The 18,681-nt window shown below is 39.4% G+C and overlaps 1 protein-coding gene across 1 annotated transcript in view; it reads right to left on the bottom strand.

The window, feature by feature from the left end:
* PHLPP1 (PH domain and leucine rich repeat protein phosphatase 1) overlaps positions 1 to 18,681 on the bottom strand; it is a 205,262-nt gene that overhangs the window by 26,726 nt on the left and 159,855 nt on the right. The window contains exons 9-11 of the mRNA XM_045790230.2: positions 16,318 to 16,413; positions 12,580 to 12,735; positions 1,314 to 1,514 (exon numbers count right to left, since the gene is read on the bottom strand). Coding sequence (XP_045646186.2) covers positions 1,314 to 1,514; positions 12,580 to 12,735; positions 16,318 to 16,413 — 453 coding nt within the window. The remainder of the gene's footprint in view (positions 1 to 1,313; positions 1,515 to 12,579; positions 12,736 to 16,317; positions 16,414 to 18,681) is intronic.

An 18,681-nucleotide genomic window follows, 5' to 3' on the forward strand; every position in this document is an offset into this window, starting at 1 on the left:
GAGCACGTTCAGTTCAGCAACCATCTGTGGAGTGTCTACCCGCCAGTGCACACCTCACAGGACACGTGGACCTGATGGAGACAAATCACAGTCCTGACTCTTAAGGAACTCGGGGTCTTTACGGGAGTTCCTGTGCCACATCACAATCCCCAGGAAGATAGAAATTATAGCAGAATGGATTTTTGAGGTGCATAAAAAAATTCTCTGTATTTAGGCTGATTACAACCGGCATGGGCCATTGGGGGATACCGTCACTCAAAATTTGAGTTGATGATCATTTCTCCTGCAAGGCTTATTCACCGTCTCAGGACCATGAGTCCTTTCAGAGAAATTATTGTTATGTGTTGACCATGTTTTCTTCCAAGAAATATCATCTCCTCATCCCAAAGTAAAATACTATGTACACAGTAAAAGTACATAGAAGTAAAGTACACAGAAAAAAAGGTTTAATCATTAACATCAAATGAGAGGAAAAAATAAAGAAATAAAGATATACAACAACAAAACAGAGCAATACTTTAAGTCAAGGCATATTTGCAATGCATAGTAAGGTTTCAATAGATTCGTAGCCTTGATGGCAGTGGAGGGAAGCTGTGCCAGTATTTTGCTTTGTCCCAGTGCTGAGTTGTAGTTAGCCGCAGAATAGCAGAGGGGTTAGTGTTTGCTTCTTTGATGTGTGGGTGTGTGTTCCAAGTCCTAACTTGTTAGATGGACAAATGTCAATGACACGGAAGCAGAGTAAATCCTCCCAGGCTCAGTGTGGGGATTCAGTCAAATTAGATACAACACCACTGCCCCCCAAATTAGAAGTTCACATTACAACAGAATTAAAAATGGAATATTCTGAGAGCCATAAATTATTTATAATGCCACAGGGTTTCTGTGGTTGCACAGACCACCACTGCTTTTTACACCACAGCACAAATATAAAAACCGGTTGCTAATTAAGAACCATCAGGTATCCTAGTTTATGTTCTAATTACCACACACCATATTAGGGTAATTTTTAAAAAATGATTTGGTTAAAAAGAACCAGAAGAAAAAACATGCCCATGAAATGACATACCTTATTTTCAAAATCACAAGTAACACTGTAGTGTTTGGGTCTTGGGATAATTCATATTAGAAAAACTAACACATTTCTCTTTAGGGAAATGTTAATCGTGGCTTAGATGAAAGACAACTGTGAACAAGGGCCAGGAGGCATAAGGTTTACATTATCTGGGAAATAAACATTTTGTCTTTTGCTTTTCCATCTATGAATCCATTTTCAGAAATGCAATGAAGAACATTACTCTGTGATCCTCTTTTACCTTGCTGGAAAACTTTGAAGTCGGTTGTAGGCCATGTGAAGGATCTTTAGATGGGGATGTCCTGTTAACAAGGGCACACATTTATCTGTGAGGTTGTTATTTGTCAAATACAACTCCTGTAAGATGCTGTTCGTCTCTTCAGAAAGAGTGGCTGGAGGAAGGGTTTCCAGTTTGTTTGCAGATGCATTCAGGAATCTCAGGCTACAATGACAAAATGCAACAAAATCCCACTGATAAGCCAGAGGTCTAGTCCAGAATCCTCAACAAATCTAGAATTTTTCTGAATGATACCTGGAATGTTAGAAACTGGATTTAGAAACATGAATTTAAAAGTAGGCCCTGGCTTTACTAGCAGGCATAGGGATACATGACTCCACTATCTCTGAGGAATACAGTACCTATATGTGTTAAATACAGAAAGATAAAAATTAATTTTTCTGGAAGCACAGAGGTGAGAGAAGTGATTAATTTTATAGCTGGTAGGGAGTGGAAGGGAAAGTGATAAGGTGATTAATATTCTGTCTTAAGGAAGAGAAAACAATTGCCTATTTTTAAATAAAAGAGCCTTTAGAGTAATAAACAATTAGACATTAGACATCACAATACAACAAAATCACATAGCAACTAAGTCCTTTTCAGTATGGCACCCAAACCACGTTTCTCTGACATGTACTCACAACTGCAGGTGACACTTCGCTCTGTATTGAAACAACAGACAACTGTAAAGCAGCAAGATGAAAAACCGTAACCACACACATCAACCGCAGGATGCTCACAAACAGAAGAGAGTGAAAGGAGCGCTACCAGAGGATTCGCTGCATGAGTCCATAATTATCAAATTCAAAGTCGGGCAAAACTAATGTATGGGGCGCCTGGGTGGCTCTGTCGGTTAAGTGCCAACTCTTGACTTTGGCTCAGGTCATGATCTCAGGGTCATGGGATTGAGCCCTGCTTTGGGCTCCATGCTCAGTGGGGAGTCTGCTTGAGTTTCTCTCCCTCTGCCCCTCCCCCGCCCCATGCTCTCTAAAATAAACAAATCTTTAAAACAAACAACACAACTAATGCATGCTGCCAGAAGTAGGGAAGGGAAGTAGTATCTGGGAGAGGGCTTCTAATTTTTCTGATGCAATGTTTTGGTTCTTGATCTGGGTGCTGGTTACACAAGCATGTTCACTTAATTCATCAAGTGCTACACTTATGATCTGACCCCTTTTCTGTATTTATATTATACTTCAATAAGATTTACATTAAAATAAACAAACAAGGTATATATGCTACCAGTTATCCCAATGACAGAATGAAAATGGCTAAAATACGAAGAATGTTTTGACACCCTAGCCAACTAAAATCACGTAATCCTTCCACAGTCATTGTGAAACACAGATAAACGTAAAATGCAAAGTTGGAGAACTGAAACAGAATCCTTGCTGTGATCAGGCTCCGTGTCACTGGAAAGAAAACGGAAGGACAGAGCAGGTACTATGCATGGCTCGTGAATCACAGAGGTGACCCTCCAGCTTCACAACGGACCTTCACTGTGTGGGTTCCACTGTGAAGCTGGAGCACCCGGAACATGGAGGGTGTTCTGCCCATCACACTCTCCACTGTGGTTACCAAGGTCAAAGCCACCTTGCCTCCCCACCTGGAAAAGCCTGTTAATGAACCACCTTTCTCTTGTTTCACAACCACCTGGATTTGAAACTTCCAGCATCCAATTCAGGACTACTTTGCCATATGTTAGGAAAAAGGAATAAAATCTTCCTTAAAAAGACTATGGAATATGAGGTTACAGTTATTTTTAACCCTGGACAAAAAAAGGGCTTTGTATACAGGAGTCATCACCAGGACTGTCATGCCAAGCTCTCAATCCACTAATCCTCCCCAATCTTGCAAACCCCCCCCACACACTGACACACGCACTCCAATTCCACTACTTGTCTAAGGAAAAGCAGCTTCCCCAAAATAGAACATTTTCCATTAAAGAAACACGTATTCCGTTGACATTTAAAAAAAAAAAAAAAGGAAGTTAGAAAGGGCTGTACAGACCATAAATAGTCATGGGAAATTATAGTCGTGTGTGCTACCCAGAAGAGAATAAAGGTCATTCATGCAGTTTCTGAAATGGTTTTGAACTAGGAAGGAAACCAATTTCAGCACCATAGGTCTTCAAAGTATTTTTACGAGTCTGTTTCGTCGGGTCCCATTTACATCACCTGACTTAAATTCCCTGTTAAGAATTTCTTCAGTGAAGAATTAGAACAAATCAAAATGTATTGCCCTGAAACATCATGGACTGGGGTTGGCTGGGAAACTGTATCACAATCGCATTAAAATAGAATTGTCTAGGCAATGTATGGTTATGGACGCAAGAAAGGAGATTTCATGGATATTTGCATATTTTCAGGCCAAAAAAGGAGGGAACGTTGTTTTGAAAGGAAAAAAGACTGACTAGTGGACGCTCACCTAGAAAGCTGCCAAAGGGACTTTGAAAACCCCTCACAACATCTGAATGAAGAGAAGAAGGTGATTTCCAAAGAGACTTGTCCTCTCATCTTGTTGAAATTTGCTGTGCTGAAGGAGCTATATATTCTTTGGTGGGAATTAAGAGGGGAAAAAAATCCCACATCCTACCCCTCCAGGAAATGAAACTAAGTTGAAACTACATGGGCTGGTTCCAAAGGATTTGATTTGAACTGAAAGGGCCTGATTGAATCATCTTGTTCGTTAACGGTCAGAGAGCAGACAATTGGGCTAAAAAGATTTTTGATTATAATGGTCTCAGGAAAATTCAGTTCAAAGACCATCCTCTTAAACACTTGTCCCCCAACCTCACAATGTTTCAGCAGGAGACAAATTAGACTGGTTTAATGGTCTAGGTGCTGCATTTCCACCAGAATGAGCAACTACTTTAATTTTGCAAAATTTCTCCAGTTCGGTTAACAGTTTAACTCAAAAAACAGGGGTATGTAACCACACCCCCTGCTTTCAAAACCTCCAAAAATTCCTAATGCACTGAGTCTGGTCTCAACTCAAGATGATGTGATAACCTCCTTAAGCCTCTCCCTTATAGATTTTTGTGATAACTGCATAAAAGATAAAAGACTGGTTCACGCGCCAAGAAATGTTTCATCCGTATAATCCTCTTCACTAGGCAACTCTCCTCTGCTAAATAGAGAAAAAGCAGTCACATATGACTGCTTTCCATTCATCTGTAAGGTGCTATGTAGAGACCACATCTCTTTCCTATTTTCTATTTCACTTGGTTCTCCCATCATCACAGAGATGCCCCCTCATATTTCACCGAAGACAGAAACGCAAGCTGAGAAAAGTCAAATTACTTGGCAATTACTAAACAGTAATTAATGACAGAGTCAGAAATAAAACCCAGACCTCATTAATCTTAAAAGTCCATGATTCCCTAACACATCTCTCCAAAATTCAAATGTTAAAGAACAGTAATAATAAAATATTTTCCTGAGGACATTTTCATAGGCCCTTCTCTCCAAAAATGCTGGAAGTCAAGTAGGGCACCTGCTGGGTAGCGTGAAGACCACATGTGCAGAGTACTTTAAACTCCATTCTTAAGATAACTTAGTACTCAAAAACTTTTCTTAGCAGAAAGTACAAAAGTTGCAGAGAAAAAACTCATGTACAGCTCCTGCCCTAAAGCCTTTGGAAAGCTGCCCACAGCAGCAGGGAGACAAATCCACTTCCTGAGCCCTGAGCAATTGCTCTGTTCTTCCCTGGCACATTCTGTCCATCTGCTCTGGCTCACCTAGGTTTTTTTGTTTTGTTTTGGTTTGTTTGCTTTTTAGTAATTTCCAGCACACCCTTAAATTTTACAGCCAACTTCTGTCATTGAAACAAAGTGCAGGGTTTGGTATCAAGACAGATTTACCTATTTGTAAGTATACCAGGCATTCTGCATTTTAAAAAAATTATTTAGAGAGAGAGAGAGCGTACAAGCAGAGGGAGGGGCAGAGGCTGAGGGAGACAGACTCTCAGACAGACTCTGGGCTGAGTGCAGAGCCCAACACAGGGCTCAATCTGACGACCCTGAGATCATGACCTGAGCCAAAACCAAGAGTTGGATGCTCAAAGGACTGAGCCCCCCAGGCCCCCCGGCATTCTGCATTTTAATAATTTTTCTGGACATCAGTAGTGGGACTTGTATTCTATTAAAAATGCAAAAGGTTAAGATTCCAAGCCCAGGAAAACTCTTCTACTTTTAGACAAAGCCTTGCTTTCTGGCCCCCAGTGTCCAGAACTGTGAAACACTCTCAATTCCTTAACATCTGTCCAAACAGAACAATACTTTTAACAAGGCTGATAGCTTTTAAGGGAAGGGCTTTCAAACGTTTGATAGTAAACAAGAGTAAAACTACATTTTACATCACCACCCAGTACAGATGCAACACACACACGTACAAGTAAAAGTCTCACAGAAGCACCTGGGTGGCTCAGTCGGTTAAGTGTCTGACTCTTGATTTCGGCTCAGGTCACGATCTCAGAGTTGTGGGATGGAGCCCCGTGTCGGGCTCTGCACTCAGCCCAGAGTGTGCTTGTCCCTCTCCCTCTGTTCCTCCCCCTGCTTGCTATCTCTAAAATAAATAAATAAAATCTTAGGGTGCCTGGGTGGCACAGTTGGTTAAATACCCGACTCTTGGTTTTGGCTCAGGTCATGATCTCAAGGTCGTGAGACTGAGCCCCGTGTTGGGCTCTGCACTTAGCCCAGAGTCTGCTTAAGATTCTCTCTCTCTGCCCCTCTTCCTCGTGCTGTCTCTAAAATAAATAAATATTTTTAAGGTAAATAAAATCTCTTAAAAAAAGTAAAAAAAAGTTTCACAATTACTACTTAACCTGACTCTATCTTACAATATTTTCTATCCTACTTAATTTTTTAAAGTGCTGGTAGAAACCCATTAAATTAATGTTATACCCCACTATCAATTTGAAAAAAGAACACAATTATTAATTGCCTAGCAACACCACCTAATAGTGGGGATTCCACCAAATGAAGAAAAAGTGCATACAGTCTAACAGAATTATTATTTTGGAAGGTATGAAAATCTGGCAGGCTACAGGGCTATCAGGTAAAGGAACAAAAATTATACAGATGAAAGAACTGTTGAATAAGAACACAGAAAGAATTAGTTTTAAAAATTAAGTACAATTAATTAAGGATTAATTTAACATTTATACTACAAATTAATCTACAGACCTTATCCCAATTTCAACAATTATACCACTGATGTCCCCTCTATCTGGTCCAGGATCCAACCCAGGATCCCATGTTGTTATCATGCCTTAGCCTCCTTTAGTCAGTCTTATTTGTCTTAAACAACTTTAACACTTTTGAAAAGTACTTGACAATTATTTTGTAGACTATCTCTCAATTTAGATTTGTTTGATGTTTTATCATTAGAATAATGTGGTGCATTTTGGGCAAAAATACAGAGAAGTGATATTGTGCCCTCCTATCAGAAGGTAAATGATTCTCAACTTCAACGCCTGGATATTTTTATTAAGTAGGTCAGGGTAAGGCTTCAAAACTCTGTGGAATTAAGGATTCTGATGATTGGCCATACTGAGTCAGTAGAACAGAGATAAGGGCCAGAAATCTGCATGTTTAATATGTACCCCAGGGCATCGTGAAGACACACTTCGAGAAACACTGTAATTTATTCTCAAAATATCAGAACTTCACAAGTTAGCTCTCTTCACTTAAACAAAATAGTGTAGGCAACTTAGCTCTTAAAAATGCCAGAAATATCCGTCTTTGCCAAAAGGCACCAGTTGTCATGGTCAATTGATCACGCTCTCCAAATTCTCTGTTCCCGTTTAGTCCCCTTGATATTTACACATGTACTGAGTCACTAAAACTTATGGTCTGTAATATGACTAATACTCAGGGGATATTTAATAATTACCATGTATTTCATTTGCACATACACTCTCCCCACTCCCACCCCTGAAAGCACTTTGTACTGCTCTAACCAGGGATAAAAACACCCTAATGTCCACCGACAACAGGAATCTACAACGTTCCTTTAAAGGGTCAGCTGCGGCTTTGTTAATTAGACCGGCCTCCTACAGGAGCAGCTCTCCCTCCATCAAAGGAGCGTGCATCTGTGAGATGGGCCAGGAGGGGGCCCTCACCAAGACTTCACGAATAGAAGGGTGGCCATACCTCATCCGTCTGCTGCTGCTTCGGAGACCCCGGGTGACTAACTACCCCGCCCTGCCCATCTGTTGATAAAGACTGATTATCTGAAACTCCTGGGGGCTCCCATCAAGAAGATTTTCCACTCTAAGCAAAAAGAGCTAAGATGAGAGATCTAGGACAGTGAGATCTTGATTAGAATATTGCTGGTTCACCCCACAGAACCAAATCCCACCCTCATCACAAGACACAAAATCACAGTCAACGTCTTGGCAACACACGGTCCATCACATCTCACATCTGTCTACAGTTTTTGAGCTGCCAGTGAAAAGCAAGTGAAAATAAGCAAAACTCAAAGATGAATACAGAGAGTAAACTCGTAAGCTAACATTGCCAGTTCAAGCCCTAAGAATTTTAATAAAATTGGTCTAAAGTTTTCATAGGAAGAGAAAGACATTACTAAAAGTCATCGAACTTAAAGCAGGTTCCCTTCTCTCGTTTGGTTACCAAATACCTTCTACCACCAGGTAAGGAAGATTAATATACACCACTCTAAAGCTGTAGTACTTAACAGACAGTATCATGTAATTAAAACCATGACATTGGTTTTAGCAGGCAGGATCCAGAGCTAAAGAAAAACTCACAAAAAGAGAGTCAAAGTTCAGTCTTTTGCTCTGTGTCCAATGACGCATGTTTTTCTGACAGTTCTCTTAAAGCTTCCAAGCACAAGTTCTACTTAGAGCACGAGCTAAACCATTTATAACTTATGAAGACTTGCATTCAGGCCCTCTCCTCAGTTATATAACCAAACACAGAACTGGCAACAGTAATTTAATACCACAAAAGAAAGAAAGAAACGAGAAGCATCTATATTTTTTTAAGATTTGTATTTTGGAGCAAACTGAATGGAAGGAGGACCGAAGCAAAGTTTCATTACTGCCTGAAGCTATTTACCAAACAAACAGTTCTGTATTATCCAACAGCAAAGCGCTGTTCTTCACGCCAGGAGACTAAATTAAAACCAACCATATCATTTCCCCTCTCTTTTACCCTCTAAAACCCACCTTTTATTATGGTTTCTGGTGTAATTATTTTAAAGTCTGCATTAGACTGTGAGCCCCTTGAGGGTAATACGATGTCACTTTCAATGCCCTGGGGCACCCAGCACAGTGACTTCAATGTCCTGGGTCATCAAGATGTTGGCCTGGACCATGCAAACTAGAATAAATCCCAACTGAACCCACCTGCAAGAAGCTTGTCGCAGAGATTTTGTCCCCAAAACCCTCTTCCATGTTTGGAACTTCATGTTTTCTGGGTTGAGCTGCTCCCACAACTGTCAGTTTTGGTTTTTTTCCTTCCCCCAAAACTCATCAAACCAAATACACAATATCATACAATTTTTTAAAAATTTAGACAGAGGGGCACCTGGGTGGCTCAATCAGTTAAGCGCTGACTCTTGATTTCAGATCAGGTTGTGAGACTGAACCCCACGATGGACTCAGGTCAGGCTCCGCACTGAACGCTGAGTTTCTTCAGATTCTCCCCTGCTACCCCGCTTGTGTGCACACTCAATAAAATAAAATAAAATAAAATAAAATAAAATAAAATAAAATAAAATAAAATAAAATAAAATATAAATAAATAAAATTTAGGTAGATTAAACCTCCATTATTTAGGTTCTGGAAAAGGGATAAGTAGAAGGATTAACCATTTGCGAAGCAGTAAATAGTTCAGTGAGAATCATCAAATGTTCTGTGTTTCTTGTCTTCCAACAAGGGCAGTAATACAAGAATGTCGTACAGAAAAGCACTCATCAACTTTGTACTATCTCTTTTATAACCTATCTGCCTGAGAGGACCAAAACTCTTAACTCTTCTTCTGACTCAGAGTCATGACTAATAACACACGATGCTGAGAGGTGGCTACTCTGGTGGTTGGAAAACAAGAGCACTGAAATACGCCTTCTTGAAAAAGTTCATTTCAGCCTTTTTTGGTCATTTGCTTTTCTCTCATAAAATAAAGGAGGATGCTGGCTCCTTGTCATTGGCCTGGCCTCCTACTCGGGACTTTCCTGTGCCACAGTTACATTTCACATGGCCTGCCCCCTCCCAAGACCCACAGAGGCTGGCGAGTCCCCCCACCACAGCTCCTATTTTCCAAAATGTGGTCTCTGGACAGACTAGATCAGACCATGGGAATCACCGCCTAACCGCCTTCAGCTGACACCGTTCGCGCAGCTTCTCCTCTCCATGACAGCAGTGTCCTCTTTCAGTGGCTCCATTCGGGTCCCTAATTTTCCACGTTGTTACTAGAAATATTCCAGTTCACACAATCCTTCTACTTCCAAATTACAGATTCCATTTGGGAACTGTCCAGAATATGCAAACTGGGAAACGGAGATTCCCAGTGAGCTGCACTGGGTCACAAAGTCCACAGTAAGGAGGATCACCTGTGGGGGAATCGGAATCACAGCTGCCCCACCAAATTGTTTCCCAAACACGAAAACACAGTCTCCTCGACTCCACTTATGAGCTCCTCCCCGGGGACATGTTTTCAGATCTGCCCCAGCACCAAGGAGATTCACTGACTGCTTATGGGCTGCTTCTAAAGAATTAAAAATATACAGAACTGTCCTTTTAAAAAATGAATAAAGACTCACTATCTATCTATTGGAGAGTTCCAGTGCTATTTAATCTACTGTATTAGCCACAAGCTTATCAGACGTGGCCAGATTCAGAACCGGTTTTAGCTCGGACTCCTAAATCGAATTCTATCTATTTACTTGTTGCTGTAGATTCAGTGTAGACGCCAGGAGAACAAGTAGATTCTCATGATAAAACCGCACCCAAGTTTTGCCTAGTTAGCCTTATGAAAGAAAACACAAGGTTACAACATCACTCAGAATTCTGCACAGGGGAAGCGATGAAATCCTACAGTATTCATGACAACAAAAAGCACGTGTCTATAGCTACCCATATGCTGTGCACTGTGCGGCTGACCCTTGAAAAACACGGCTTTGCACTGCATGGATCATATTTGATTTTTCTTTTTTTTTTTTAATACAGTGTAGTGCTATGTACATATTTTCTCTTACGATTTTAACACTTTTCTCTAGCTTACTTTACCATAAGAATACAGTATATAATACATTATAATATACAAAATATTTGCTAACTGATTATTTATATTATCGGTAATGCTTCCAGTCAACAGGTTATTAGTAGTTAAATTGGGGGGGGGGTGCAAATGTTATACACAGATTTCTGACTGTGCGGGGGTTGGCGCCCCAACCCCCACGTTGTTCAAGGCTCAACAGTATTTTGATACGAAAGCAGAAGTAAGAACAATTCTTTAAATGATCTTGAAACATTGCTCTTTTTTGTCGGGAAGTATATAGCACTGGTCAATTACAATTTAACAATCCCATTTTCTCACAATTCCATTACTTCTCTATAACTATTCCAGTTAGGAATTCATTGTAACTTACGTTAAGTACAAAGAATAAATGTTTCTGAAAATGAGGAAAAAAAGAACAAAAGGAAAAGGAAGGGAAAACTACAAATGTTCTCTATCCTAATCTGGGCAATAATTATAAGGACATATATGTAAAAATTCATTGAGCAGTATGCTTAAGAGTTGTACAGTTTTTTGACTTTAAGCTATATTTTGATTAAGAAGGTTTTTTTGTTTTTTTTAAAAAGGACATAAAGGGGAAAAAAATGAAAATCCAAGGGTGGAGGTAGTATTTAAAATTCCTTAAATTTTCTTTTGTTCATTAAATAAATATTTGTTGAGCATCCGGCTTTATTCCAGACACGCTGCAAAAGGCTGAAGATAACACTATAATTAAGACACAGTCACTGGACACAGCGTTCATAATCTAATAATGGGGACAGACAGGGAAACAAGAAATTATAATACAGCGTGTGAAGAGTATCACGACAGGAATAAGCACAGGGAGCTTGGTACACAAGGTCAGGTGTCTAATTCACTTTAGGAAAGCAGAGTTCTTTTCACCGATGAAAAATCACACATGCTGAAACATATCTCAAATTTATATTTTAAGGCAGAAAAACCCCTCATTGTTTTCTTCTGTAAGAGAACCACAAAGTTAAACTTTACTTTTCTGTCTCATGCGGTATACTAAAGGTTAAATCCTTCATATCATCTCTTAAGTTCTGGCCACTCACTAACAATAAATATTAGCAGAGGTCAAAATGACACAGGCCATCAGGCTGTGAGCATTTTCGTACGAGGCACAGGGGCCCTGAAGCAAACAAGATGTTCCAACGTAAGGTAACACTCAGGGAACCTACAGCTTTCTCTTTTAAGGGAAGTTCTGCATGTGGCAACTCTCCACAGAAAAGAGATTTCACTGAATGTTTAAACTAACCTCCTCCTCAAATCAAAACAATGTCTTAGTGACACAAGCTATTCAGAAAAAGGGGGTTCTAAAGAAAATAATTTAAATACAAAGGGAAAACTGTGGTAAACGTTAGGGACAACTGGTCAGAAATCAACAGCGAAAGGAACTTAGCAAACTCTAGGAAAACTGTCACCCAAAGTCACAAATATGTCGAAGCAAGAACAGAGAATCCTAAGAGAATTCAGCTAGGACTGGAGCAGCCTGCACCAGTCATGACCAGGTAGCGAAGTTATCCTCGTTGGACAGCTTCGCCTCCACAGCACACGCTTGTGAGCGACTCAACTCCCTTCGCTGAGAAAGCAGCAAGATAACGAAGAGCCTACAGGATATCCCCCGACTCCATCCCCTACCAAACAGAGAAGTGGCTGGCGAAACCATTTTCTTGGAAAATTTCAGACAGATAATCCGAAAATCCACACAAGGGGCGCCTGGGTGGCTCGGTCGGTTAAGTGTCTGCCTTCGGCTGAGGTCATGATCTCGGGGTCCTGGGATGGAGCCCCATGCGGGGCTCCCTGCTCAGCGGGGAGCTTGCCTCTCCCTCTCCCTCTGATTCCAACCCCCTGCTCGTGCTCTCTCTCAAATAGATGAATACAATAAAAGAAAATCCACACAAATGGCCGGTCTCATATCGAGACAAGAACGCTAACGAGGGGGAACTCTACAACTTGGATGCTTACCTGTCGGCCTTCATCAGCAGGCTCGGCGGCAGCTCCAGGAGCTGGTTGTGCTGCACATCCAAGACCTCCACTGAGGTCCTCTCCAGCCTCTCGGGGAGCCTCGTCAGCTGGTTGTGTCCTGCCAGCAGCTTCCGGAGACTACTATTACAAAATAAGCTGTGTAAAACGGGACAAAGACAGGAGGAAACTTATTTAGCGCTAATTTGGGATAAGGAATAAAAAAGGAACAGGAGTCGAATACTTAAAATGATCTCTCCAAAGAAACACAAATTCATCCTGAGCAACTGCAAATTCCTATTAACATAAGCTCAAACTTGGAGCTCTTTATATTTCAATACTTTGCAGACTGTAAAACAAAAAAAGAGATGAAAGAGGGTGGGAAAAACTCTGAACAGGACTATTTAACAAAGAAGCTCTACTTAGTGAAAGAGAGGAAAAACAAGTTTCATAGAAGATCCTGAAGAGAACAGTCTACCCTTGCTAGACTCAGAAGACATGCTTTAAAAGGTTGTAGGCTTCTCGAGGGAGGGCGCCCGTCACGTGTTGCCCTGGGACACGGGTGTTTAACCCACAGCAGGTTCTCCATAAAGAGAGGCGATCAATTTTTACCTACAGGATCTGCATTAAATAAGGATTCTTCCATCCGATTGAACTTTTACAAATGCCAACTGATAAAATATTACATTTTTCCTCGTTTGCATTTCACAACTACAATATTTCCCCCTTTCCTCACTTCCCTAAGTCTGTATATTTTTCTTTTCTCTTTGGTTTAATCCTAGATAAAACTGAGAGCCCTCCCAAAGAGAAGGAAATGCACTTAATTCACTATTCTCTTTTGTGCCTAGAGAACTGTTTGGAACCCTGGCTATGTTTCTTCTATGAGTTATCAAAACTGTAACAAATGATGAATACTTTAATCAAATATAAATCCACTTTATGACCAATTCATACTTCTTCTACAGTTGCAGAGAATAAAACAGGCCCCAGGTTTAAACACAGAAATGTGGGGCCTGTGGCAAAGTGAGGTTATACTTTACATCAGGACCACTCTGACGGAGACCTCATGTACAGTGCTGTCAAAGAACGAGGCCGCCCCCACCACCCCGTGCCTTCCACCCTCTGATCTCACTCAGGGACCACCAGGGCTGTTAAAATCACTCCACATAACAGCTGAACTTTATTCACTTTAAATATCAAAACTAGATTCTTCGCTCACAGAGACACAAGCAACCTGTCTCAATGCTGTGACACCACGGGCTGCCATGAAAGGTACCTGGCATGCCTGACTTAGAAGGTTTGGACATCAATGTGACAAGACAGATTATCTAGGACAGCCGTTCCGTCACGGTTTTTGCAGGCGGTCGTCTCTGTAATTCGGCTCAACCAAGTAATTCAGGATTTGGCTCACTAATTTTATTGTCTTACTGGGCCTGGGGTGCAATTCAGTATTCAAAGGGGAGAATGTGTTATTTATTATTTACACACATACACACTTTATCCTTAAATAAATGGATAACTGAAAGACAGATGACAAAATCTTTATCTTATTTTTCCAAATAAAAAAGTAGATGTAACTACAGTATGAGTCTTAAATGCTAATTACTGGACTTAGCCAAATTCTTTTGGATACTAAGTATTCAAATACCTTATTTTCCTTTTAATACATTTCCATTTCTGAATATTAATTTGTTTTGTCAAATCCTTCACATACATTGCTTAAACAAATCTTAACTCTCAAATCAACTTCTAATGAATTGCTGTCTTGCCTGAGTATTAGATCAGTGACAGGGCTGATAGTTTGCAACTAAACACCACAAATAAGAAAACAGTACATATTGTTTTTGTCCCACATGTTAAACACACACACACACACACACACACACACACACACACACACACACACACACACTGTTTAATTCCTTGACAACAGGGCATTTGGAATCTGCTTTGAATAAGCACTCGTTTAGATCCCCAAATGAGCCTAACTAAGGCAGATCAAATCAAAGATTAATTAACTTTGGGGAAAACTGGATAAAGTATCTGTTATCTTGGGGCGCCTGGGAGGCTCAGTCATTAAGCGACTGCCTTCAGCTCAGGTCATGATCCCAGCATTCTGGGATCAAGCCCGGCATCGGGCTCCCTACTCAGCGGGAAGCCTGCTTCTCCCTCTCCCACTCCCCCTGCTTGTGTTCCCTCTCTCGCTGCCTCTCTCTCTGTCAACTAAATAAATAAATAAAATCTTTAAAAAAATATATCTGTTATCTTTATTCAATCGTTGGGTTTGTGTATACAATATCTTTGTTGTAGCCTGCAGTGAAAACAGAGGCCTCAGACGCCAATGTACTTGCTGTCTGATGGATTGGGGAGGCTTAAGTGGGGAAGAGAACAGAGAAAAAAGAAACGTAACATTGCAAGATTTTTTTCAACAAATTCTTTTTTACTCATTAGTAGTAGCCTATCTTGATTTTTGCTGTTTGTCGTCTGAAAGGGTCTCTCTCAGGCTCACGCCTACACACAATGCTGTCCACTGGGCACAGTACCAAAGTCCTCTTGCTAATGGTGATGGGCTGCACTGGGTCACCTAAATAAAACTCTAAAGCAGAAAGCATTTTCAAACAGATTGAAATTCCAGGTATAGCATATGGCCAAGGAACAGAGTAAAATCAACGGAGCTTTCTAGGGATTGAAATGTAACCCAGATTTCTTTTATGAGAGCTATATTCTAACAGTGTTAACCAACAGAAATATAATGCAGGCCACATATGTAATGGTAAGTTTTCTAGTAGCCACATTAAAAATGGTGAAAAGAAACAGATAAATTAATTCTTGTAATTTATTTGACCCAATATATCCAAAATATTATTTTAACATGTGAAATACTTTGCATCTACTGTACATTTTATACTTCGGCACTTCTCAGTTTGGACTAGCCACATTCTAAGTCCCAAAAGTCACATGTGACTCACAGAGCCGTATTGAACAGCACAGATGCACACTCATATAAAAGATATACAGCATTTCCATCATCACAGAAAATTCTATAGGATAGTACTGGAATAGCCTACCTTTTGTTATTAATTGCATGGCTAGTCACTAACAGTCAATAATATTTTGTGCCAGAATTAGTTAACCCGAAGATACTTGTCTCTATCTACGGACACTAGACCTCATGACATGGCTGTGTTACAAATCTTGCCATTAAAGTGAAAATTATGAAATAAAAACAATACACATTAAGACAGAAAAAAGAAGAAAAGAAAAGTTCTTGGACCTCTATTCCAAATTTCATACCAAGAAAAACAATCTAGTTTGGTCTTTCCAGGTTTAATGATCTAATAGTCTTTTTTCCCAAAGTTATGTTAGAGGGAAACAGAATTATTTGTAGGGAAGGTAAACATGTTAGGTCAGCAGACAGAAGTGGAAGATTCTGAAAGAACTGAGGATACAGAGGTGAACTGATCATACTGTTGCTGAGTTTTCAAACATTGCTTGTTTAGAAACATCCCCTAAGCACCACCCTGCGTGGCTTTGGAAAGCCTGGCTGACAAAGTCTCACCCTACTCTCCACTGCATGAAGAAAGTTTATAATTCAAAGACACCGCATGAGGTAAAAGATATTAGAAATAAGGTTTTACTAGAAATAAAACAAATTCTTTAGAAGTTCATAATAACAAGCTAAATTATTTAAAAAACTGCTTATCTAATTTGAGATTCTCTCATTTGATCTGTAATACTCACCGTGCAGGAAGTTCACATATTTGATTACGGCCAATATCCAAAACTTCTAGCTTTCGGCTTTCGCATACCCACTCAGGCACATTTTCTAAGCAGTTCCTAAATATAAGAATATACAATTTTTTCTTTGATTGGAATTTAGCCTAAAATATGGTTTGAAACTCAGAATAATTACATAAAATAAACTTCAGACGAAATACCAAAGTATAGTGAATATTAATCAAAAGGATATGTATATTCACTTTAATCTAGAAGCGAGATGAAGTGTGACAAGGAAGAGGAAAGAAAGAAAAAGCAGAAAAGGACATAGTTATATCATCTCTAAAGTCTTAAAAAAAAAAAAAAAAAAAAAAAGGTCTGGTTCCCAGAATTGCTATCTTAAGAAGTCTATAAACCCATGCAAGCTTAGCAAGAGAATGCCTTATATTGGAAAAAACAAACAAGCAAACATACACATTCTTCCAATTAAGTCAAATGGCATAAAATAGTTTTATTTTCCAATTTACATTTTTACCCTTAACATTAAAATACTTCTCAACTCCAGTAGGTATCATGAAAGCACCGCCATAGATCAAAGATACAAGGAAAGAAATGGCACCAATGAAAAGGTACACTGACGTGTGAGACTCAGAATTATTATTTGAAAACATTAACTTATGCATTAAGATGGCCAGTATAATTACCAGAAACAAGTGAATTAAACTAACGCTGACTTTACCATTAATCGAACTCATCACTTAGACAAATCTAGTACAATGAGTACCTACCTCCCTAGCCATGGATGATAAGCCTTTTCTCTTCCTTTTTAAATATGTGAAATAACCAGATATGAAGAATATAAAATGGTATGCACATTATGAGCACAATTCCTTAAAAACAGATGAATAATTCCATGAAAATAATGCTTGGGACAGGACTACATCAAAGTAAAAACCGTTGTGATATTAAAGGTGGCGGCATTATGTGTGATTTAAAAATCATGTTCTTTAATTTTGCTAGTGTACTAACTTTTCAATTCAAATACAGAAAAGGTGGCATTATTTTCTTAGTATCTGTACAGGTACACATGGTAGTGGCTTTGAAGCCTTGAAGACTGACACACTTAATTATTTTATTTTATAGTTGTTAACCCCTAAAACATCTTCATAAGCTAGGAGAGTGAAAGTCCCTCTTACTATAAAGAACCTCGATATATAGCAATAAAACTCCTATCAGTGACAAAAATAACCTGGAACTTTGAACTTGAGGGCCTAGTAAACACCATGATGGATGACAGCTCAGTTCCTGGAGATAACATAAATACTGACATAAAAGGAGGAGGGTGAAATACTCAGAGCTATGTCAGGGGGGTCAGGTTTTCTCAGGGAAAGTCCTATAGTTGGGGAGACGAATGAGGCAGAGCGAGTTACACTGAAGATTCTGGACATGAGAGTTATAAAGAAAGATGGATAGCATTTAAGTGGCAGAATTCAGGGAAAAGCAAGACAAGGTTTCCAATTCAGTCTCATTTAGGGGTTTCAGTGGGAACCATTTGCCAGTTACATACTATAAATAAAAGGAGAAAAGATTTACTCTATGGCCGACTCTGAAATAAATCTGTTCAAGATATTTATATATACCCATGTATGCAAACCCACTGCAGTACTGTTCTTAAAGGCTGAAGATAACAGCATTCAAGACTGTTAAAAAAATAATCAGGTAAAATCTGACTCCAAGTTTATTATCTGACTTCAAGTTTATTAAACAAAACTGACATGAATTTAGAAAATTCATGAAGCACTGTTCATGAAGTATTTTATAATTACAAATTTCTGATAAAATTGCACTTGTAATAATTCTGACACTTTCTTACATAATTCTGATTGAGAACCTTATTAAAATAACTAAGTTTGTGTATTTTTATAACTAAAGGCAAATTCTGCACCTGACTAATTACATGGCAGTTGTATCAGATTTTGCACACTGATTATGAGTTAACACTTGCTACGCTGAGTGGGCCACAAACCCCCATGTACTGTGGTTGTTCAGAAAATTTTGGATATTTCCTTTGGAGTTATGTTAAAAGTTTCAGTTCTAGTGTGTTAAGTTATTAAAGTCTAATTTGTATAGATACATGCTTTATGCCGCTAGGAAAAAGTCTACTATAATATTTGTGGGAACTGGGGTAAACATGACACAGTGCAGTAGTGAATTTGTATAAAAGGTGAGACGGTCAGCCTGTCTGCAAATAAGCCAAGAAAAGTGAGCAGGCTGGATGGAAATCCTATTTTGGTAGGCTTAGTTGCTACTTTCTAAGCATTCTTAGCAAGAAGATGTAGGTGCAAAATAACAGGGAAGGAAAAAAAAAATCAAAGAGAGCACAATATT

The sequence above is a fragment of the Ursus americanus genome, chromosome 19, assembly GCF_024610735.1.
Source record: "Ursus americanus isolate L20-20 chromosome 19, mUrsAme1.1.p, whole genome shotgun sequence".
In the NCBI taxonomy this organism is placed as follows: Eukaryota; Metazoa; Chordata; class Mammalia; order Carnivora; family Ursidae; genus Ursus; species Ursus americanus.